This window comes from Salvelinus fontinalis, chromosome 17 (genome assembly GCF_029448725.1).
Source record: "Salvelinus fontinalis isolate EN_2023a chromosome 17, ASM2944872v1, whole genome shotgun sequence".
Classification (NCBI taxonomy): Eukaryota; Metazoa; Chordata; class Actinopteri; order Salmoniformes; family Salmonidae; genus Salvelinus; species Salvelinus fontinalis.
This window is the reverse complement of record NC_074681.1, coordinates 744,413-769,329: the sequence shown is the minus strand read 5'-3', so window position 1 is coordinate 769,329 and position 24,917 is coordinate 744,413. Positions and strand designations below refer to the sequence as shown.

Sequence of the window (24,917 nt, the reverse complement as noted above, 5' to 3'; positions counted from 1 at the left end):
ACTGGGGTAGGGCTCTGGCGGACCTGCTCTGACTTGAAGCCAAGGCAAGGCCCTGGGTATTTTTCAGCTGTCATTTTCATAACATTGGCTTTACTGTGAACTTCAACCCCTTCTCACAAAGCAACAGTTTTTAACGCTCGACACAAGTCTTTAGTGTCACACTCCTGATGGAAACACAATAAATTTGCTCTATGCAGAAATCGACTCTGCCATTTCCTGGTTGCTAAAATTCTAATAGTTCACCTAATTTTCAGATTATGTGACAAAACATAACAAGCAAGTAGAGTGTAGAAAAACCTTCAGAGGAGGCTGGTGGGAGGACCAATAGGAGGACGGGCTCATTGTACTGGCTGGAATGGAATGAATGGAACGGTATCAAACATATCAAACAATTGGAAATCACGTTTGACTCCAATTACTCCTTTTCCAGCCATTAAAATGAGCCCGTCCTCTTATTGTTCATCCCACCAGCCTCCACTGTAATCATCTAAATGTCTGTGAAAAATATTTGTCCATAACCAAAAATTTAGTATTTTTGAAAATAAAAGTCCCAAAAACAAAACTTAAGCATGGGAAGCATAGAAATAGCACACATAGAACAGACATACCGCTTCTTAGACTTGCTTTCAATAAAAAAAAAATGTTTTTAAAAACTTTATTTAACTAGGCAAGTCAGTTAAGAACAAATTCTTATTTTCAATGACAGCCTAGGAACAGTGGGTTAACCCAAAAGCCATGTTGAGAAATAAAGTGATGAAAGAAATCAGACAGGCCAAGGCAAACTTTTTTATTAACATAATTGGTGAAGCAAAGGGAAATTCTAAAATGATCTGGGAGAATCTAAAAACGTTAACAGGGAAAGACCATAGTAACACTGCAAAAAGACTAGAAATCATGGTGAATAACAATCTAACACAGGATGCAGTCGAAATAACAATAGCCTTCAATTCCTACTTCCTGACTCTGTCAGGGTACTGACACAGAACCCCTCCACTGGTTTCTTGGGCTCAGTGCTAGTGAATGACACTCAACCTGTCTTCATCATAAGGTGGGTTTCTGAGTCAAAGGTGAACAAGGTGATTAGCTCACTAAAGAACTCTAAAGCCAAAGATGTGTTTGGGCTGGACTCTACCTTTCTTAAAAACTACAAAGAGTCACTCGTTGGCCCCATTACTAAGGTCACCAACACATCTATTGGTCTGGGGGTGTTTCCAAGGGTATGGAGGTCGGCCATAATAACGGCCATCTTTAAATCGAGTGACCCTGCTGACATGAGTAACTACAGGCCCATTAGTATACTACCTGTGGTGTCGAAGGTTGTTGAAAAGTGTGTAGCAGAACAACTGATTGCCCACCTCAACAACAGCCCCTTCACATTACACTCCATGCAGTTTGGCTTCAGAGCAAAACACTCCACGGAAACGGCCAACTGCTTTCTTCTGGAAAATGTGAAGTCCAAGATGGACAAAGGAGGCGTTGTTGGGGCTGTGTTTCTGGACCTAAGGAATGCTTTTGATACTGTTAACCATGAGATTCTCATCACAAAATTGTCCAAGTTCAACTTTTCCCCCGATGCCTTGAGATGGATGAAATCATACCTTGAAGGCAGAACTCAGTGTGTCAGAGTGAGCAATGAGCTGTCGCCCACTATTAGCTATGATGTGGGCATGCCCCAAGGGTCAATACTGGGGCCGCTCCTGTTCAGCCTGTACATTAATGATTTGCCTTCTGTCTGCACTGGGTCTGAAGTTCCAATGAATGCAGATGATACAGTGATATATGTGCATGCAAAGAACAAACAACAAGCTGCACAAGAACTCACTACTGTAATGGTCCAGGTTACAAAGTGGCTCAGTGACTCATGTTTGCATCTCAATGTGAAAAGAACTGTCTGCATGTTCTTCACAAAGAGGGCAACTGATGCTACTGAGCCAGATGTATATGTGTCAGGGGAGAAGCTCCAGATGTCTATGTGTCAGGGGAGAAGCTCCAGGTGGTATCTGATGCTACTGAGCCAGATGTATATGTGTCAGGGGAGAAGCTCCAGGTGGTATCTGATTTTAAGAACCTTGGCATCATACTTGATTCCAACCTCTCTTTTAAAAAGGATGTGAAAAGGGTCATTCAAATAACCAAATTCAACCATGGTAATTTCCGATTTATATGAAATTGTTTGACTACAGAGGTAGCAAAAGTGTACTTCAAATTTATGATACTCCCTCACTTAACATACTGCTTGACTAGTTGGGCCCAAGCTTGCTGTACAACATTAAAACCTATTCAGTCTGTCTACAAACAGGCTCTCAAAGTGCTTGATAGGAAGCCCAATAGCCATCATCACTGTTACATCCTCAGAAAGCATGAGCTCCTGAGTTGGGAAAATCTTGTGCAATACACCAACGCATGTCTTGTATTCAAGATCCTAAATGGCCTGGCTCCCCCTCCACTCAGTATTTTTGTTAAACAGAAAACCCAAACCTATGGCAGCAGATCCACAAGGTCCGCCATGAGAGGTGACTGTATAGTTCCCTTAAGGAAAAGCACCCGCTTTCTCTGTGAGAGCTTCCCATGTATGGAATACACTGCCATCAGACACACATAACTGCACCACCTATCACACTTTCTCAAAAAACATGAAGACATGGCTAAAGGTCAATCAGATTTGTGAACACAATCCCTAGCTGTGTATTGCCGCTTTCCGTGTTGTCTGTTGTCTGTAGCTTGTGAGGTGTGGAAACACTTTGTTGCTTTTATGGATTTTGTCTTGTTGCTTTTTGTTCTATGTTGCTCTGCCTGCATGCTGTGTCTTGCTTGTCCTATGTTGCTCTGCGTGTGCTCTCTTCTCAATGATTGTCTGTATTGTAATTGTTTTTAATAACCTGCCCGGGTACTGCGGTTGAAAATTAGCCGGCTGGCTAAAACCGTCACTATTACTGAAACGTTGATATATGTGCACTGTCCCTGTAAAAATAAAAAATAAACTCACTAAACATCTTGTTCAGGGGCAGAACAACAGATGTTTACCTTGTCAGCTCAGGGATTCAATCTTGCAACCTTTTGGTTATCTAGTCCAACGCTCTAAACACTAGGCTACCTGCGCCCCAATAACAATGACAGATCTATAACTCACATTTCTATGTGAATTTGTTTGTATATAAAACGCTGGCGACACCCTGGTGTGGGGGTAAGTCGAGATGGAAAAGCAGGAATGCACAGATATATGCCAGAATGTAGAAATATTGAATTACAATTTCTCTCTGTAAACTCAACCTATTCTACTTTTAGAGTCATGTAGGGATTTAGTGACAGGAATTACATATCGTTGTAAAAGAGGGGTTTTGTGCTCACAAATAATTTCCCCTCTGGACATATTATGTTCTGACAGCTGTGACAATCTCATGCGTTAAGCAGAGCTATAGGTAGTGCACTTCATAGCGTTTAGGTTGCCATTTGAGACGCACACTATGAGTCTAACTCTGACATTAAAGAGCCTCTGTCAGCATGGCCTTAAATCATATCTTCTTCAGTGTTTGGCCTCTCATCTCCTCTTTCCAGCTGAAATACGATTCTATTGGGATTTAAAACCTTTTAAAAAACCCTGGGATTTTTAGAAATTCTAACATTAGATTATAAAAAAATAAAAATAAATGTCTTTATTGTAAAGCGCTATATAATGCTCCAGGATTCATTTTGTTAGTTAAAAAAAAATCTGAACTTTAAACAACATTTATAAAGCAAACATTATCCTTTAGAAATGATCTAGTGCAGCAAATACTTCAACAGTTTTAGCAAACTGTATGTTGCAGATCAGTGATTACATATATTTTTCAGAATATTGCCCCCAAAAAAATGTATCTTAAGGGGGATAGCCATCTGTGAAGGAGTTGACAAGCCATCTGTGAAATAGTTGACAAGCCATCTGTGAAATAGTTGACAAGCCACTGGTGGAGTTGACAAAAAAACAAAAAAAACATATTTTTTCCTCTATCATTATAAGTTCTATACAAACATTTGTCAAATATAGAAAGTATTAATTTGAAAATCTCCAATAAAAAAAACTGGCGGATTTGAGGTTTTACGGAGTTGGCAAAAAATGTCATTTTTCTTCTTCATTCAAGTGGTTTACAAAGTAGCATTTTCGTTTTCCCTCAGTTGCTTATAGCTCTAAAACATAATTAAAATAAATATATTTGAAACAAAATTAATATCCTATCAGGGAGATGGAGTTGACAGTTTATGGATGTGACCAGGGTGATTTCAATATTGACTGTTTAAGTCTATCAAAAGTAGAGAACTTTCCAGACCATGAAATGTCTTGTTGCACTATATGTAATGAGGACATTAATATTCATTTAGGATTTCAGACAAATCTGACGGAGTTCACCAAATATACAGCCAATTTTTTAAAGGAATCACAGTTTTGAGAAAAATATTCTTTAAAGTCAGCGAGGGCTATTGCAAGAAACTAAATAAGATCTCCTTTCAGGCAATATTAATTATTGCCAGGTTTTAGAATTATAAAACCTTTTGGGGAGAGTTTGAAATTGGGATCCTTTGCTCCAGACATATCTGGGCATAAAGCCGACATGGAAATTAATAATATTGAAAATATTTATAAAATTCCGAGAGGGGCAACACCCTTGTCTCGCTAAACTTAATTTTTAAGATCAAATAATTCAACCAAAAAATTTTTTGCTGTTCAACTATAAAAAATAAAGTTTCCCTGCCAGACAAGAACTGTTCCGATTTTCATGAATCCCTGGTTGATGGGAAAGCGTCAGCCCTGAGTGGACATGTCATCTGATAGCGTTGTTCAGTGATGCTCAAGTCACTTTCACAACCGTGTCCCAAATAGGGCACCCTATTCCATATGTGCCCTGGCCAAAAGTAGTGAGCTACAAAGGGAATAGGGTGCGTCCCATAACAGCCAAATGAGGCATATCAACAGCCTGCCCTTTCTGTTTTGTTTGTCCTCGGGGTTATTTTTCTTGTCAGTGTTTTTTGGTGTTATGGTCCTGCAAGTGAGGATACTAATGCTACACTGTGGCCTCACTTTGTCAAACAAAACCCTCACACCCTTTTCTGTTGCCACCCAGCATGGCAGGAGAGGAGATAGCTTAAGAGTGAGTTGTTCAAATGCCAAGGAAATGTAATATAAACATAATTTTCTTGAGAAAATAATAGTTCCCATAAAATAAGATAAATCTGATTTGATGTGATTTACTCACATTGTTTCGGTCATTTTCTAAAAGTTTGACGCAACCCTCACTTTCTTTTCCTTGTGAAACACAACCGTTTGTTTCATAATCACCTGCCATAGTTAAAAGAGTCATCTGGGAACAAATACAAAACAGTGGACACAAAGTTGGCTTGAGTTGTCCCATTTCCTGGTAACGGCTTCATAGCTACTGATCCTGACAGATTAATGGCACTGAACTCTGAACAATAGCTGAGAAATACCTTGTCATAAAGTCTTAGAAAAAGATAATGGCCCACTGCCAAGAGATCCTGGTTCGCTTCCCAAATGGCACCCTATACCCTATATAGTGCACTACTACCTATGGGCTCTGGTCAAAAGTAGGGAATAGGGTGCTATTTGGAACACCAAAAAGGGATTCAGGTTGCATGAATGAGACTTATGTCTCTCTCCAACTTTCATAGTTTGTCATGTTGCATGCGTTTTGGGAAAAGCAATATGCAAAGCCATTAATCAGTGTTGCTGAATGAAACCTTTACTTTGGCACAGAGAGAAGCCTCAGTATAGGTTCACATACTGACCTGTATATTAAAGAACTGTCTAACACTCTTCCTGACATCAGTGAAGCATCAAGTATGGCCTTGATTGTCACTCCAAAGACATTGCGCAAAACAGAGTGAAATATGGACACGTCACTAATATGAAGCTATTATTAATTAGAGTTTTAACCAGCCATTTATAAATAAGATGTACCAAACATGGGATAAAACTAATATTTTGACTGTTATTGATGTACTATTTGGATTCTCCTACTGAAAATGTCAAGGCAGGCATGACCGATAACAGGAACACTTCCCCATCCATACAGAATGTTATTTTTATATTCGAGTCGTGCATCACACAATGTCAACAAACATTGTAAACCGCAGAAAAAAACGGAATGTACTACTGTTTCCTGTTAGAATATTTTCACTATTTCACTAGTCGACGCTATTTAACAGTATATAACAACCACTGTGTTTACTGTGTGAGTAAGATATATGTTTACTGTTATGTATATGTTTAATGTTTACTGTTAATTTTTATTGTTTATTTCACTTTTGTATATTATCTACCTCACTTGCTTTGGCAATGTTAACACATGTTTCCCATGCCAATAAAGCCCCTTGAATTGAATTGAATTGAATATATGTATATATCAAATCAAATTTTATTGGTCACATACACATGTTTAGCAGATGTTATTGTGGGTTTGGAAAAATGCTTGTTGCAAACTTTCCATAAGAACTAGAAGCGAGGCAGTCCTCTGTCGGAGTCATCTCAATTTTTCTATAGTGTATATGAGTTGGGGGGAGGGGCATGCATATGGCTCTTAGATGTGCGTCTCTAGTCAGGTTTAGACTTACTATTGTTTATGGAGCAGCACACTTGAAAAGCTTCCATCTTTTCCTCCTTCTTCTGTCTGTGATGAATGTGGAGTAGGCCTAGAGCAGTTAAGCATGGGAGTGGGAGGGGACATGTATGGGCTTGGTAGTGCCTCGGGAAAAATGTTGAACTCAGATTCTGTCTTGACGTGTGAAAGACATGAGCTCTCATGTGGTTATCTATAGCAGGGTTTCCCAAACTCTGTCCTGGGGCTCCCCCTGGGTGCGTGCTTTGGTTTTTGCCCCCTAGCACTACACAGCTGATTCAAATAAACCAACTCATTATCAAGCTTTGATTACTTGAATCGCAAGATTCAGTTGCAAGATCAAATCACCGAGCTGACAAGGTAAAAATCTGTCGTTCTGCCCCTGAACAAGGCAGTTAACCCACTGTTCCTAGGCTGTCATTGAAAATAAGAATTTGTTCTTAACTAACTTGCCTAATTAAATAAAGGTAAAATAAATCAATAAATCTATATGACTAGAAATACAAGAGCTCTTACATGGTTATCTATAGCCAGATTAGGATGAGGTATTTTTTTCAAATACATTTTCAAATGTGTCATAGCATGTTGAATTCCCTTGTACGCTACCCCACCTAGTGGTGGATCTGCAAGCAAGTTACACCTCTTAACCTTGTGCGCAAATCAAATCAATCCTCTACCTACCTATTGAGTCTTGATACTTCTCTCTTCAAGCCCTCTTGGGACAAGTTACGTTATTTTTAGATGAAGGAGAGGAAGTTAGATCATTGTGATCATGTTGCACCATGAGCACTGGAGTACCACACACACCCTACAGCCCCAGGGGTTTTGAAGTGTCTGTCCTATATCTAGGAGATATAAGAAAGCGCAGAAATATATATATATATATATACAGTACCAGTCAAAAGTTTGGAGACACCTACTCATTCAAAGGTTTTTCTTTATTTTTACTATTTTTTTACATTGTACAATAATGGTGAAGACATCAAAACTATGAAATAACACATATGGAATCACGTAGTAACCAAAAACAGTGTTAAAGTCAAAATATATTTTATATTTTAGATTCTTCAAAGTAGCCACCCTTTCCCTTGATGACGGCTATGCACACTCTTAGAATTCTCTCAACCAGCTTCAGCTGGAATGCTTTTCCAACAGTCTTTAAGGAGTTCCTACATATGCTGAGCACTTTTTGGCTGCTTTTCCTTTATTCTGAGGTCCAACTAATCCCAAACCATCTCAAATTGGGTTGAGGTCGGGTGATTGTGGAGGCCAGGTCATCTGATGCAGCACTCCATCACTCTATTTGGTCAAATAGCCCTTACGCAGCCTTGAGGTGTGTTTTGGGTCATTGTCCTGTTAAAAAAAACAAATTATAGTCCCACTAAGCAGTGGTGTAAAAAGTAGCCAATTGTCATACTTGATTATAGACACCTTAATAAAAAGTTACTCAAGTAAAAGTGAAAGTCAGCCAGTAAAATACTGCTTGAGTAAAAGTCTAAAAGTATTTGGTTTTAAATATACTTTAGTATCAAAAGTAAAAGTATGAATCCTTTAAAAATCCGTATATTAATCAAATCAAATCAAAATGTATTTGTCACATGCACCGACTAAAACAGGTGCAGACCATGAAATTCTTACTTACAAACCCTTAACCAACAATGCAGAAAAACAGAGTTAAGAAAATATTTACTAAATAAACTAAAGTAACACAATAAAATAACAATAACGAGGCTACAGTATATGCAGGTGGTACAGGTACCGAGTCAATGTGCTGGGGAACAGCTTAGTCGAGGTAATTGAGGTAATATGTACATGTAGGTAGGGGTAAAGGGGCAACGCAGATGGCACCATTTTCTTGTTTTTAAAATGTATGGATAGCCAGGGTCCACACTTCAACATTCAGACATTATTTACAAAAGATGCATTTATGTTTAGTGAGTCTGCCAGAGGCAGTAGGGATGACCATGTGTTCTCTTGATAAGTGCATGAATTTTACCATTTTCCTGCCCTGCTAAGCATTCAAAATGTAACGAGTACAATTGATTATCAGGGAAAAAGTATGGAGTAGAAAGTACTACATTTTCTTCAGGAATGTAGTGATGTAAAAGTAAAAGTTGTCAAAAATATAAATAGTAAGGTACAGATTCCCCCCCAAATTACTTAAATAGTACTTTAATGTATTTTTACTTAAGTACTTCACACCACTGCCGCTAAGCGCAAACCAGATGGGATGGCGTATCGCTGCAGAATGCTGGGGTAGCCATGCTGGTTAAGTGTGCCTTAAATTCTAAATAAATCACAAACAGTGTCACAACCAAAGCACCCCCACACCATCACACCTCCTCCTCCATGCTTCAGGAGTTCATGGCAGAAGTGAGAAAGGTATTCAAATTTCCAGTTTCCAGGAGAAAGGCGGCCAGTTAACTGCTTGTCTTAGATCAAAACTCCCGTAGTGTGGCAGACTACGCGGTGGACTTTCGCACATTGGCCGCCGAGAGCGCCTGGAATCCGGAGTTTCTTTTCGATACTTTTCTGCACGGATTATCTGAGGAGGTAAAGGACGAGCTAGCTGCTCTGAGGAGGTAAAGGATGAGCTAGCTGCTCTGAGGAGGGAAAGGATGAGCTAGCTGCTCTGAGGAGGTAAAGGATGAGCTAGCTGCTCTGATGAGGTAAAGGATGAGCTAGCTGCTCTGAGGAGGGAAAGGATGAGCTAGCTGCTCTGAGGAGGCAAAGGATGAGCTCGCTGCTCTGAGGACTTAAAGGATGAGCTAGCTGCTCTGAGGAGGTAAAGGATGAGCTAGCTGCTCTGAGGAGGTAAAGGATGAGCTAGCTGCTCTGAGGAGGGAAAGGATGAGCTAGCTGCTCTGAGGAGGCAAAGGATGAGCTCGCTGCTCTGAGGAGGTAAAGGATGAGCTCGCTGCTCTGAGGAGGCAAAGGATGAGCTAGCTGCTCTGAGGAGGTAAAGGATGAGCTCGCTGCTCTGAGGAGGTAAAGGATGAGCTAGCTGCTCTGAGGAGGTAAAGGATGAGCTAGCTGCTCTGAGGAGGTAAAGGATGAGCTAGCTGCTCTGAGGAGGTAAAGGATGAGCTGCCGTTGGACCTCGACTCCCTTATCGTCTTAACCATTAAAATTGATGGACGCCTAACGGAATGCAAAAGTGAGAGGAAGTCTGGTCTCGGGCACACTCATCAAAATCAAATAAAATGTTATTGGTCACATACACATGGTTAGCAGATGTTAATGCGAGTGTAGCGAAATGCTTGTGCTTCTGGTTCCTACCGTGCAGTAATATCTAACAAGTAATCTAACAATTTCACAACTACTACCTTATACACACAAGTGTAAAGGAATGAATATGAATATGTACATATAAATATATGGATGAGCGATGGCCGTGCGGCATAGGCAAGATGCAGTAAATGGTATAGAGTACAGTATATACACATGAGATGAGTAATGTAGGATATGTAAACATCCTATAACGTGGCCTTGTTTAAAGTGACTTGTAATACATTTATTACATCAAATTTTTTATTATTAAAGTGGTTAGAGATTGAGTCAGTATGTTGGCAGCAGCCTCTCTATGTTAGTGATGGCTGTTTAACAGTCTGATGGCCTTGAGATAGAAGCTGTTTTTCAGTCTCTCGGTCGCAGCTTTGATGCACCTGTACTGACCTCGCCTTCTGGATGATAGCGGGATGAACAGGCAGTGGCTCGGGTGGTTGTTATCCTTGATGATCTTTTTTGCCTTCCTGTGACATCGGGTGGTGTAGGTGTCCTGGAGGGCGGGCAGGTAGTTTGCCCCCGGTGATGCGTTGTGCAGACCTCACTACCCTCTGGAGAGCCTTACGGTTGTGGGCGGAGCAGTTGCTGTACCAGGCGGGGATACAGCCCGACAGGATGCTGTCGATTGTCCATCTGTAAAAGTTTGTGAGTGTTTTCGGTGACAAGCCAAATTTCTTCAGCCTCCTGAGGTTGAAGAGGAGCTGTTGCGCCTTCTTCACCACGTTGTCTGTGTGGGTGGACCATTTCAGTTTGTCCGTGATGTGTACGCCGAGGAACTTAACTTTCCACCTTCTCCACTACTGTCCCGTCGATGTGGATAGGGGGGGTGCTCCCTCTGCTGTTTCCTGAAGTCCACGATCATCTCCTTTGTTTTGTTGACGTTGAGTGTGAGGTTATTTTCCTGACACCACACTCCGAGGACCCTCACCTCCTCCCTTGAGGCCGTCTCGTCGTTGTTGGTAATCAAGCCTACCACTGTAATGTCGTCTGCAAACTTGATGATTGAGTTGGAGGCGTGCATGGCCACGCAGTCATGGGTGAACAGCGACCTTTTGGGGCGGTAAGAAAATTGGAGTGGATCTAGGGTGTCAGGTAGGGTGGAGGTGATATGATCCTTGACTAGTCTCTCAAAGCACTTCATGATGACGAAAGTGAGTGCTACGGGGCGATAGTCGTTTAGCTCAGTTACCTTATATAGCGCGTTCACCTCCTATGGTATCCGGAAGTTTCCGAGAGGAGTCGAAGCCACCCGAGATTTCTCGTCTACGACGGATGAGTGTGATACTCCTGAGCTTATGCAGTTGGTAAGAACTAGGCTATCAGTTTGGGAGCGCTCACGGAGGATGAATAATAACTGTTGTCTGTACTGTGGAGGGGCAGGACATTTTATAGCTACCTGCCCTATTAGGAAACCTGTCTCTAGTGGGTACCAGTACTGTGGTGAGTCAGACTGGGAGTTCCCTAATTCCCATCACCCGCACACCCCTTTTTGCTCTTGAGCTGTGGGGAGACCAATCTAAGTCTCTCTGAGTGCTCAGTGAATATGAGGCTGATGAAAATCTTATGGATGCCACGATAGCTTCGGAGCTTGTTATTCCCACTCAGCCGCTCTCTGTAACCATGGATGCTAGGGCACTGGACGGCCGCTCTATAGGGGAAGTCCCCCATAGTACTGTGCCCGTTCAATTACGGGTTTCTGGTAACCACAGTGAGACAATACAGTTCCTCATTACATCTCCCCATGTTACGGTTGTTTTGGGATTTTCCTGGCTTCAAAAGCACAATACGATGATTGATTGAACCACAAGCTCCATCCTGGGTTGGAGCACATTTAGCAATTCCCACTGCCTTCAAGCAGTACAGCCTTCCTCAAGTCATCTTCCTCAGGATGTTAGCAAGACTGTGGATGTCTCTGCTATCCCCACAGAATACCATGACCTCCTGGAGGTGTTCAGTAAGGTACGTGCTATTTCCCTTCCCACGCACCGTCCTTGTGATTGTGCCATTGGTCTTCTCCCAGGCACCACACCACCTCGGGGTTGATTGTACTCTCTGTCTGGACCAGAGACCAAAGCGATGGAGGAGTACATAGTCTCTGGCCACTGGGGCCGTCCGTCCGTCTGCATCTCCTGACGTTTTTTCTTTGTGGAGAAGAAGGACAAGACCCTGCGTCTGTGCATTGACTACCAGGGACTTAATGACATTACTGTCAAGAATCGTTACCCCCTTCCTCTCCTCAGTGTTTGAACCTCTCCAGGGGGCCACCATATTTTCCAAGTTGGACCTTCAAAATTTAGACTCACCAACTCGCAGTTTTCTAGGCATTGGTCAATGATGCGCTTCGGGACATGCTAAACCGGTTTGTGTTCGTGTACCTTGACGACATCCTGTTTTCTCCCCGGTCTGCCCAAGAACATGTTCTTAATGTCAGACAGGTCCTTCAGCGCCTCCTGGAGAACCAACTGTTTGTGAAAGCCGAGAAGTGTGAGTTCCACCGCTCTACTATCACCTTTCTGGGATTTGTAATTACTGATGGAAATGTTCATATGGATCCTGGAAAGGTGAAAGCAGTGGTGGATTGGCCTCAACCAACGTCCTGGCGGGCTCCTCTCGGTACTCACCTCTCCCAATGTACCGTTCAAATGGTCTCCAGTTGTCAACAAAGCCTTTGTGGACCTGAAGCATGGACAACAGCACCCATCCTCATCCACCCGGTCCCCTCTCGTCAATTTGTGGTGGAAGTGGATGTTTCAGATGTTGGAGTGGGGACCATCCTGTCCCAGCGATCTCCCCAGGACCAGAAGCTTCATCCCTGTGCCTTCCTGTCCCATTGTCTCAATCGCGGTGAAGATGGCATTGGAAGAGTGGAGGCACTGGCTGGAAGGAGCAGAACAGCCATTCCTGGTCTGGCCCGACCATAAAAACCTGGAATATCTCCGTACAACCAAGCGCCTCAACTCCAGGCAGGCCCGGTGGGCCCTACTGTTCACCAGATTTTACTTCACCATCTCCTACTGCCCAGGGTCCAAGAACGTGAAGCCTGACGCACTCTCCCGCCTATACAGTTCCTCTGCCACACCCTCGACCTCTGAAACCATTCTCCCTACCTCACGCCTTGCTATCACTGTGGATTGTGGTATTGAGAACCTGGTCCGCGAGGCACAACACTCCCAGCCTGGACCTGAAGGGGGCCCGACTAACCGGCTGTTTGTCCCTAACTCAGTCCGGTCCCGGGTCCTGGAATGGGCTCATTCCTCCAGGCTGACGTGTCATCCAGGGTCCCATCGTACACTAGCCTTTCTTCAACAATGTTTCTGGAGGCCCACAATGGTCCCTGACGTCTCTGCCTTTGTCACCGCATGCACTGTGTGTGCTCAACAAGACTCCACGGTAAGCTCCTTCTGGCCTCCTGCAACCACTACCGGTCCCTCATCATCCCTGGTCTCATATATATCTGGACTTTGTCACTGGGCTCCCTCCAACTGATGGCAACACTGTCATTCTGACGGTAGTCAACCGGTTCTCCAAGGCCGCCCATTTCATCCCTCTCCCCAAACTACCTTCTGCCAAGGAGACGGCCCAGCTTGTGGTGCAGCATGTCTTCCGCTAGCGCATTGGGCAGAGGGTATGGCTGTCCACACGGGACCTGCCCCTTCGGGTAGAGTCCCGCAAACTGTCCCCTCGTTTCATTGGTCCTTTTCCCATCTCCAAAGTCCTGAATTCCACTGTTGTCCATCTTGTGTTACCCCGTACCCTCCGTATTCACCCTACCTTCCACGTGTCTAAAATTAAGCCCGTGTCTCCCTGTTTTTTGTCTTCTGTTCCCAGGCCCACTCCCCCTCCCCGTGTCATTGATGGTCATCCGGCCTACATGGCCAGGAGGAGAGGTGCTGGGATCCCGCTAGAGGCATCCTGGATCCAGCCCTCATCACGACTTCCACTGCCGACACCCCGGTCAACCAGGTATGCACCCAGGTAGGACGCCAGGTGGCATCCCTAGAGGGGGGGGGGGGGGGTACTGTCACACCCTGATCTGTTTCACCTGTCCTTTATGTTGTCTCCACCCCCTCCAGGTGTCGCTTGTTTTCCCCAGTGTATTTATCCCTGTGTTTCCTGTCTCTCTGTTCCAGTTCGTCTTGTATGTTTCCAAGTCAACCAGCATTTTCCCTGTTCTCCTGCTTTTTGCATTCTCCTTTTTCTAGTCTTCCCGGTTTTGACCCTTGCCTGTTTCTGGACTTTGTACCCGCCTGCCTGACCATTCTGCCTGCCTTGACCACGAGCCTGTCTGCCACTTTGTACCTCCTGGACTCTGATCTGGTTTTGACCTTTTTGCCTGTCCACGACCATTCTCTTGCCTACTCCTTTTGGATTGATAAACATTTTAAGACTCCAACCATCTGCCTCCTGTGTCTGCATCTGGGTCTCGCCTTGATAATTACGGCAAGAACAGCTCAAATAAGCAAAGAGAAATGATAGTCCCTCATTACTTTAAGACATGAAGGTCAGTCAATCTGTAAAATTTCAAGAACTTTGAAAGTTTCATCAAGTGAAGTCGCAAAAACCATCAAGCGCTATGATGAAACTGGCTCTCATGAGGAAAGGAAAACCCACAGTTACCTCGGCTGCAGAGGACAAATTCATTAGAATAACTGCACTTCAAATTGCAGCACAAATAAAGTAAGATCTCAACATCTATTGTTCAGAGGAGACTGCGTGAATCAAGCCTTCATGGTCAAATTGCTGCAAATAAACCACTACTAAAGGACACCAATAAGAAGAATAGACATGCTTGGACCAAGAAACACGAGCAATGGACATTAGACTGGTGGAAGTCTGTCCTTTGGTCTGATGAGTCCAAATTTGAGATTTTTGGTTCCAAATGCTGTGTCTTTGTGAGACGCACAGTAGGTGAATGGATGATCTCTGCATGTGTAGTTCCCAACGTGAAGCATAGAGGAGGAGGTGTGCTTTGCTGATGACACTGTCTGGGATTTATTTAGAATTCAAGGCACACTTAACCAGCATGGCTACCACAGCATTCTGCAGCAGTTCACCATCCCATTTGGTTTGCACTTAGTCCCACTATCATTTGTTTTTCAAAAGGGCAATTACCTAATACACCTCCAGGCTGTGTAAGGGCTATTTGACCAAGGAGAGTGATGGAGTGCTAGATCAGATGTCCTGGCCTCCACAATCACCTGACCTCAACCCAGTTGAGATGGTTTGGAGGAGTTGGACCGCAGAGTGAAGAAAAAGCAGCCAACAAGTGTTCAGCATATGTGGGAACTCCCTCAAGACTGTTGGAAAAGCATTCCAGGTAAAGCTGGTTGAGAGAATGCCAAGCATGTTCAAAGCTGTCATCAACACAAATGGTGGCTACTTTTGAAGAATCTAAAATAAAAAATATATTTTGATTTGTTTAACAATTTTTTTAGTTACTACGTGATTCCTTGTGTTATTTCGTAGTTTTGATGTCGTTACTATTATTCTACAATAAAGAAAATAGTTAAAATAAAGAAAAACCCCTGAATGAGTAGGTGTGTCCAAACTTTTGACTGGTACTGCATGCATGTGTGTATATATACAGTTGAAGTCGGATGTTTACATACACTTCGGTTGGAGTTATTAAAACTTGTTTTTCAACAACTCCACAAATTTCTTATGAACAAACTATAGTTTTGGCAAGTCGGTTAGGACATCTACTTCATGCATGACACAAGTAATTTTTCCAACAATTGTTTACAGACAGATTATTTCACTTATAATTCACTGTATCACAATTCCGTTGGGAGAAAAGTTTACATACACTAAGTTGACTGTGCCTTTAAACAGCTTGGAAAATTCTAGAAAATGCTTTAGAAGCTTCTGATAGGCTAATTGACATAATTTGAGTCAATTGAAGGTGTACATGTGGATGTATCACCTTCAAACTCAGTGTCTCTTTGCTTGACATCATGCGGAAATTAAAAGAAATCAGCCAAGACCTCAGAATTTTTTTTGTAGACCTCCACAAGTCTGGTTCATCCTTGGGAGCAATGTCCAAACGCCTGAAGGTACCATGTTCATCTGTCCAAACAATAGTACGCAAGTATAAACACCATGGGACCACGCAGCCGCCATACCGCTCAGAAAGGAGACAAGTTGAGTTCTGAGGACCTTGTGAAGATGCTGGAGGAAACAGGTACAAAAGTATCTATATCCACAGTAAAACGAGTCCTATATCAACATAACCTGAATGTACGCTCAGCAAGGAAGAAGCCACTGCTCCAAAAACAGCAATTAAAAAAGCCAGACTACGGTTTGCAACTGCACATGGGGACAAAGTTCGTACTTTTTGGAGAAATGTCCTCTGGTCTGATGAAACAAAAATATAACTTTTTGGCCATAATGACCATCGTTATGTTTGGAGGAAAAAGGGGGAGGCTTGCAAGCGGGAGAACACCATCCCAACCGTGAAGCACGGGGTGGCAGCATCATGTTGTGGGGGTGCTTTGCTGCAGGAGGGGCTGGTACACTTCACAAAATAGATGGCATCATGAGGAAGGGAAAATTGTGGATATATTGAAGCAACATCTCAAGACATCAGTCAGGAAGTTAAAGCTTGGTCGCAAACGGGTCTTCCGAATGGACAATGACCCCAAGCATACTTCCAAAGTTGTGGCAAATGGCTTAAGGTCAACAAAGTCAAGGTATTGGAGTGGCCATCACAAAGCCCTGACCTCAATCCTATGGAAAATGTGTGGGCAGAACTGAAAAAGCATGTGCGAGCAAGGACGCCTACAAACCTGACTCAGTTACACCAGCTCTATCAGGAGGAATGGGCCAAAATGCACCCAACTTATTGTGAGAAGCTTGTGGAAGGCTACCTGAAACATTTGACCCACGTTAAAGGCAATGCTACCAAATACTAATTGAGTGTATGTAAACTTCTGACCCACTGGGAATGTGATGAAAGAAATACAAGCTGAAATAAATCTCTCTTCTATTATTCTGACATTTCACATTCTTAAAATAAAGTGGTGATCCTAACTTACCTAACTTACCTAAGACAGGGAACTTTTACTATGATTAAATGTCGGGAATTGTGAAAAAGATTTTAAATGTATTTGACTAAGGTGTACGTAAACTTCCAACTTCAACTGTGTGTATATATATATATATATATATATATATATATATATATATATATATATATGTATGTATGTTGTATGTATATGTATGTATGTTACTGCTTGACTAAAACAATCTGGGTTTACCAACAATCAACCACTCTACTAATTGAGGTCAGCCCTAGTAGAACGCCAGAAAATTAGCTTTAAAAATTCAAAATTCTCTCAGCCTCATTTTAAAATGTGTACAATAGCATAAGTTTAGTTAAAAAACTGCAAATGTTTCTCTCTGCCCCATGGCAATATGCGTAGAATAGCTGGAAATTTGCTTAAAAACAGCAACCTTTTCTCTCAACCTACAATTCTACACATTTTGCCGTTAGTCTATCTTTTACACCCCTAAAAGGTCCTTTGTCAGATCTTGCGGGGGCCCCGCGAAATCATGAGATGTCTGAATTGAAAACCAAAGTTTGTTACACTCTGTTTCACTCCTGGAGTTGATGGCCTTAGCCTAGGGGTAGATATCCTATTAGCTTGGTCACAAATTGATTAAGCTACTTTGGATGGTGCTCTCTCTGAAAATAACACTTTGAATTGCTGCTAATGATAGACAAATCATACGTTAATATTGAAGATATTGATTATGTTCTACGTTTCCATTTCAAATTCTACTGGTGATCGATATTGAGCGATTTTGTCTACTTCTGCGAGTTTTATTTCTTTCTGCCTACACGTATTTTGCGTGGTGGATTGTGGGTGTGAGCAAAGAAGGAAAATGGCGGACTTGGCAAATGAAGGTGAGCAGTGGTCTTGTGAGGAAACGAAACCGTTGGATTATCTACATTACGTTTTAAGTATAGTTAAATTACTGTGTGCTAAAAGTATTGCTTCGCAGCCTTTCAATAGAACAGTTGAATGAAAAAAATGTCAACTCCGGTTGCATACAAAAGAAAACGTTAGCTTTCAGAGCAAGCGTCTCTTTTTAGGCGGGGATGGGACGCTGGCTAACGTTAGCTAGGTAATCAGAAATGATACTATGAACTACGTGTTAGTAAGGTGTGTGTATATATAATCAATTAGTAATGTACGTTTAATACATGTTTGCTTCCTACCTAGCTATGTGGGTTGCTTATTTGTGGTTGTCACATCTAACGTTACTGTAATTAGCTAACAATTATCAGCTAGCTAACGTTAGCCGGCGAAATGACTCGCTACTCATTGGCGGGGGCTATGGCTAACTTTAGCAGGAGTGTTATTTGTCAAGGACCGTCAGCTAGCCAGTAAAACCCTGAATTCTTGAAAGGTTAGCCAACTATCTGTCAAAACCACACTTGCCAGCGAGATAGTTAGCAATTTTAATGAATGTTGCACATTCGGAACTGGAGAGGACTAGGTAGTTAGTACAATAACTAACAAGTCTGCTGGGGGAGCCTATTCTTACGCCAAATCCAGTTCGCGACGCGTTGTGGGTTGTACATTCACTGACTTGACTGTGACTATTTATATTAGTTAGCCTATATGATGTAACTAGCTTACTAAATTGTTTTGATGTATCTGATTGGGAGCTAGGCTAGTGGCTATGTCGCGGTAGGAACGTTAAGGCTGCTGCACAGACGCTATGGAGACTCTAGTTAAAGATGCACTATGCAGAAATCGCTCCGCCATTTCCCGGTTGCAAAAATTCTAATAGTTTGCCTAATTTAAGTTTGTGACAAAACAAGCAGGTGTAGACAATCATTGTACCATCTAATCTGCTTTTAAGTATTTTACATAGCCAAAAAATATAGTATTTTCAAATGTTTGAAGCTGGTGTAAACCGAAAAGTAAAATATGCAGAAATATACTTAACTGGAAGCATAGAAATAATGCACATAGAAGCTTTAAATTAGAATTATGGATCTATAGCACGCATTGCTATGTGAATTTGGCAGTCGCCCAAAAAGTTACATATTGTAGCTTAACTGCAGTGTTTTGTTCACTTCTCCGTGATGGCAGCCTCCCGAAATCAACATTGATAGTGCCTTCGGAAAGTAGTTACATTTACATTTAAGTCATTTAGCAGACGCTCTTATCCAGAGCGACTTACAAATTGGTGCATTCACCTTATGACATCCAAGTATTCAGACCCCTTGACTTTTTCCACATTGTTAGGTTACAGCCTTATTCTAAAATGTATTACATTGTATTTTTTACTTATCAATCTACACACAATACCCCATAATTACAAAGCAAAAAGATGTTTAGAAATGTTTGCAAATGTATAAAATAAAAAAACATTTACATAAGTATTCAGATCCTTTACTCAGTACTTTGTTGAAGCACCTTTGGCAGCAATTACAGCCTTGAGTCTTCTGGAGTATGCCTCTACAAGTTTGGCAGACCTGTATTTGGTGAGTTTCTCCCATTCTATGCAGATCCTCTCAAGTTCTGTCAGGTTGAATGGGGAGCGTTGCTTCACAGCTATTTTCAGGTCTCTCCAGAGATGTTCGATCAGGTTCAAGTCTGGCCTCTGGCTGGGCCACTCAAGAACATTCAGAGACTTGTCCCGAAGCCACTCCTGCGTTGTCTTGGCTGTGGGTATATGGGTTGTTGTCCTGTTGGAAGGTGAACCTTTGCTCCAGTCTGAGGTCCTGGGCACTCTGGAGCAGGTTTTCATCAGTACTTTGCTCTGTTCATCTTTGCCTTGATCCAGACTAGTCTCCCAGTCCCTGCTGCTGAAAAACACAGACACAGCATTATGCTGCCACCACCATGCTTCACTGTAGGGATGGTGCCATGCTTCCTCCAGAATGTGGCAATTGGCATTCAGGCCAAAGAGTTCAATCTTGGTTTCATCAGACCAGAGCATCTTGTTTCATGGTCAGTCTTTAGGGGCCTTTTGGCAAACTCCAAGCGGGCTGTCATGTGCCTTTTTACTGAAGAGTGACTTCTGTTTGGCCATAAAGACCTGATTGGTGGAGTGCTGCAGAGATGGTTGACCTTCTGGAAGGTACTCCCATCTCCACAGATGGACTCTAGAGCTCTGTCCGGGTGACCATCGGGTTTTTGGTCACCTCCATGACCAAGGCCCTTCTCCCCCGATTGCTCAGTTTGGCCAGGCTGCCAGCTCTAGGAAGACTCTTGGTGGTTCCAAACTTCTTCCATTTAAGAATGATGGAGGCCACTGTATTCTTGGGGACCTTCAATGCTGCAGAAATGTTTTGGTACCCTTCCCTAGATCTGTGCCTTGACACAATCCTGTCTCGGAGCTCTACGGACAATTCCTTCGACCTCAGGGCTTGGTTTTTGCTCTGACATGCACTATCAACTGTGGGACCTTTTTATATAGACAGGTGTGTGCCTTTCCAAATCATGTCCAATCAATTGAATTTACCACAGGTAGACTCCAATCAAGTTGTAGAAACATCTCAAGGATGATCAATGGAAACAGGATACACCTGAGCTCGATTACGAGTCTCATAGCAAAGGATCTGAATACTAATGTATGTCTGTTTTTTTTCTTAATACATTTGCAAACATTTCTAAAAACCTGTTTTCACTTTGTCATCATGGGGTACATTGTGTTTATTTGCTGAGGACTTATTTTTTAAAATCCATTTAAGAATAGGGCTGTAACGTAACAGCATTTGGGGAAAAGGGGGGGTCTGAATACTTTCCAAAGGCACTGTGTATGACTTCCACAAGTTCTCATCTAACCAACAATGTGTGAGTTATTCCAAGTTTCCGTGTGGCCTTTGAATAGTGTTGGGTTTGAACCGCTCTACACCAGAAATATTTCCCCCCTGTTCTATTGATTTCAGTGTAATATCTATGGAAGTGATTAACAAAAAAAGTGTTGCGGTACACTTAGTGTGTAACTCTTCAAGATGTATCTTGCTGTCTTCTACAACGTGTCCTCTAACCAGGGATGTAAACCTACCTGTTATTCCTATATTCCGGTTGGTTTTTGTGCTGTGTTAGTTTTAACAGGATGTCCAACCTCATCTCCCCCTCTTGCGCAATTGATTTCAACGTGATATCGATATGCGTGATTGACGAAAGTGTTGCATTTTCTTTCTGTTTGGCGACCCCCATATCAAAATGCAACATTCCAAAATGTAGCTGCAGGTTGTCTTCTAACCAGTGAGGTAGCTGCAGGTTGTCTTCTAACCAGTGAGGTAGCTGCAGGTTGTCTTCTAACCAGTGAGGTAGCTGCGGGTTGTCTTCTAACCAGTGAGGTAGCTGCGGGTTGTCCTCTAACCAGTGAGGTAGCTGCGGGTTGTCCTCTAACCAGTGAGGTAGCTGCGGGTTGTCCTCTAACCAGTGAGGTAGCTGCGGGTTGTCCTCTAACCAGTGAGGTAGCTGCGGGTTGTCCTCTAACCAGTGAGGTAGCTGCGGGTTGTCTTCTAACCAGTGAGGTAGCTGCGGGTTGTCTTCTAACCAGTGAGGTAGCTGCGGGTTGTCTTCTAACCAGTGAGGTAGCTGCGGGTTGTCTTCTAACCAGTGAGGTAGCTGCGGGTTGTCTTCTAACCAGTGAGGTAGCTGCGGGTTGTCTTCTAACCAGTGAGGTAGCTGCGGGTTGTCTTCTAACCAGTGAGGTAGCTGCGGGTTGTCTTCTAACCAGTGAGGTAGCTGCGGGTTGTCTTCTAACCAGTGAGGTAGCTGCGGGTTGTCTTCTAACCAGTGAGGTAGCTGCGGGTTGTCTTCTAACCAGTGAGGTAGCTGCGGGTTGTCCTCTAACCAGTGAGGTAGCTGCGGGTTGTCCTCTAACCAGTGAGGTAGCTGCGGGTTGTCCTCTAACCAGTGAGGTAGCTGCGGGTTGTCCTCTAACCAGTGAGGTAGCTGCGGGTTGTCCTCTAACCAGTGAGGTAGCTGCGGGTTGTCCTCTAACCAGTGAGGTAGCTGCGGGTTGTCCTCTAACCAGTGAGGTAGCAAAACATCTCCAGTTTCCAAGTGTTTTTTGAGTTGTGGTAGTTTCAGCAGCGCATATCTCCTTGTTAATTGATGAGTGATTTATTGCTATATGTCAAAACAACAGGGTTTTTGGTGCTGGTACAGTTTGAGATGCTTGTTTAAAGAAACTAGAATGATTATTATTGTTGCACATGTACAGTGTCTTCAAAGTGTTCATACCCTTTGACTTATTCCACATTTTGTTGTTACAGCCTGAATTAAAAATGGATAGATTTTTTCCCCCCAGCCCATCACTAATGACAAAGTGATAAAATGTTTTTAGAAATGTTTGCAAATGTATTGAAAAACAGAAATCTAATTTACATAAGTATTCACTTCACACCCTGAGTCAATATTTTATAGTAGCACTTTTGTCGCTGATTACAGCTTTGAGTCTTCTTGGGTATGTCTATCAGCTTTACACATCTGGATTTGGGGATTTTCTCCCATTCTTCCTTGCAGATTTTCTTAAGCTCTGTTAAGTTAGATGGGGGAGCAGCAGTGAACAGAAATCTTAGTCTTTTGACAGATTTTCAATGGTATTCAAGTTTGGGCTTTGTTTGGGCCACTCAAGGACTTTCACATTCTTGTTCTGAAGCCATTCCAGTATTACTTTGGCTGTATGCTTGGGGTCTTTGTCCCGTTGGAACGTAAATCTTCGCCCCCAGTCTAAAGTCAATTGCACTCTGAAGCAGGTTCTCAAGGATTTTCCTGTATTTGGTTCCATTCATTGTTCCTTCTATCCTTACCAGTCTCCCAGTCCCTGCAGCTGAAAAGCATCCCTATAGCATGATGCTGCCGCCACCACCATGCTTCACTGTAGGGATGGTGTTAGGTGGGTGATGAGCTGTGCCTGTGTTCTCTCAAGACATAGGGCTTTGCATTCAGGCCAAAGAGTAAAATTTGTCTCATCAGACCAAATAATATTTTGCCTTATGCTCATAGTCTTTCACGGGCCTTTTTGCAAACTCCAGACGTGCTGTCATGTGCCATTTTCTCAGGAGTGTCTTCCATTGGGCCACTCTATGATAAAGCCCACATTGAAGTGCTGTAAAGACTGTTGTCCTTCTGGAAGGTTCTCCCATCTCGTCTAAAGAACTCTGTAGATCTGTCAGTGGTTATTAGGTTCTTGGTCACCTCCCTGACAAGGTCCTTCTTGCCAGGTTGATCAGTCGGACGGCCAGCTCTAGGCAGAGTCTGAGTAGTTCCATATCCTAATGATGGAGACCTCTGTGCTCTTGGAAACTTTCAACACTCTAGAAGTTGTTTATACCCTTCCTCAGCTAAATGCCTCATCACAACTCTTATCTCTGAGATCTACAGACGGTTCCTTTGACTTCATGGTATAGTTTCTTCTCTGACACGCACTGTCAACTGTGGGACCTTATATAGACAGGTGTGTGTCTTTCTATATCATGTCCAAACAATTGAATTGGCCACAGGTGGACTCCAATCAAGTTGTAGTGCTGTCTCAAGGATGATCAAAGGAAAATTGGATGTACCTGAGCTCAATTTAGTGTCATAGCAAAGGGGTGTGAATACTTACGCAAATGACATATTTCTGTATTTTATTTGAAAATAAATTTGCAAAAATGTCTAAAAACATGTTTTCACTTTGCCATTATAGGGTGTTGTGTGTAGCTGGGTGAGAAATAAATGTAATACATGTTGAGATCAGGCTGTAATGCAACTATGTGGAATAAGTCAAGGGGATTGAATACTTTCTGAATGCACTGTATGTGCATATAGTACATTTTTATGTTTTCAATATCACAAACTGTTTCTGCCTATTGGTATTGATTTGGACACTTTAAAACTGTGTTTTGACATTGGGGCTATTTATCAAAATGTCTGGCCATCAAGAAGCTTGTGGACCATTTTAAGGTTTAAGAATATACATTTAATTAGGTAAAAACTGCTTAATGAGTCCAAAAATGTGATTTATTTTTATGATACCCCAGAAATCACCAAATCTGGTTTGCCCTGCCTGGTCATGTGTGTGTCACTGTCGTACACCACAACTGTTTGTCACTTATGACAACAGTTGTTTCGGTCAAGCTAAAAATATTGTGAGTTGAGCTGGATCACATGCTTGTGTTTATTTACAAAGCAGGACAGTCCTCTCTCCGACCCTGGCCTGTAGAGGAGCTAGTTGTCCTGTCGGCTTCAGTTAGGTCATGAGTTTTGATGGTCCAAATCCAATGCTCTTGTCCATACATGTAGACTACTTGAGCCACTCATAGGATAGATAGACTATAAATAGCTAGCTAAAGGATATACAGTGCTTTCGGAAAGTATTCAGATCACTTGGCTTTTTTGTTACAGCCTTATTCTAAAATGGATAAAATAAAAATCCTCATCAATCTACACACTGTACCCCATAATGACAAAGTGAAAACAGGTTTTTAGAAAATTATGCGAAAGTAATAAACATAAAAACACATACCATATTTACTGTAGTGTTCAGACCCTTTGCTTTGAGACTCACAATTGACCTCAGGTGCATCCTGTTTCCATTGATCATCCTTGAGATGTTTCTACAACTTGATTGGAGTACACCTGTGGTAATTCATATGTTTGGACATGATTTGGAAAGGCACACACCTGTCTATATAAGGTCCCACAGTTGACAGTGCATGTCCGAGCAAAAACTAAGCCATGAGGTCGAAGGAAATTGTCCGTAGAGTTCCGAGACAGGATTGTGTCGAGGCACAGATCTGGGGAAGGGTACCAAAACATTTCTGCAGCATTGACTGGTGACTGAACTAATCAGTGTTGTGTGCCACTCGTTTTAAACGGAACTAAAGGATTATAATGCAAGTTGTTTATTCTCAGGCTTTGCATCATGAATGTTTGGCATCTATTCAGAAGTGTCTGAACGCAGTGGTGAGCGTTGCTATGCTTTCTGGGTAGAACTAATTTAGCGGAAAGTTGGAAGGAGGAGAAAATAAAGTCTGAATCCATGTGTCGGGTTTCTTTTTTT

At 42.5% G+C, this 24,917-nt stretch overlaps 1 protein-coding gene across 5 annotated transcripts in view; it reads left to right on the top strand.

The window, feature by feature from the left end:
• Positions 1-17,708: 17,708 nt before the first annotated feature.
• LOC129813538 (ran-binding protein 3-like) overlaps positions 17,709-24,917 on the top strand; it is a 28,465-nt gene continuing 21,256 nt past the window's right edge. For 3 of the 5 annotated variants that reach the window (XM_055865831.1, XM_055865832.1, XM_055865829.1), the window contains exon 1: positions 17,709-17,799. In XM_055865831.1, the coding sequence (XP_055721806.1) occupies positions 17,778-17,799 (22 nt within the window). In that variant the 5' untranslated portion in view covers positions 17,709-17,777. The remainder of the gene's footprint in view (positions 17,800-24,917) is intronic. The other 2 variants (XM_055865833.1, XM_055865830.1) reach the window with 1 other exon arrangement.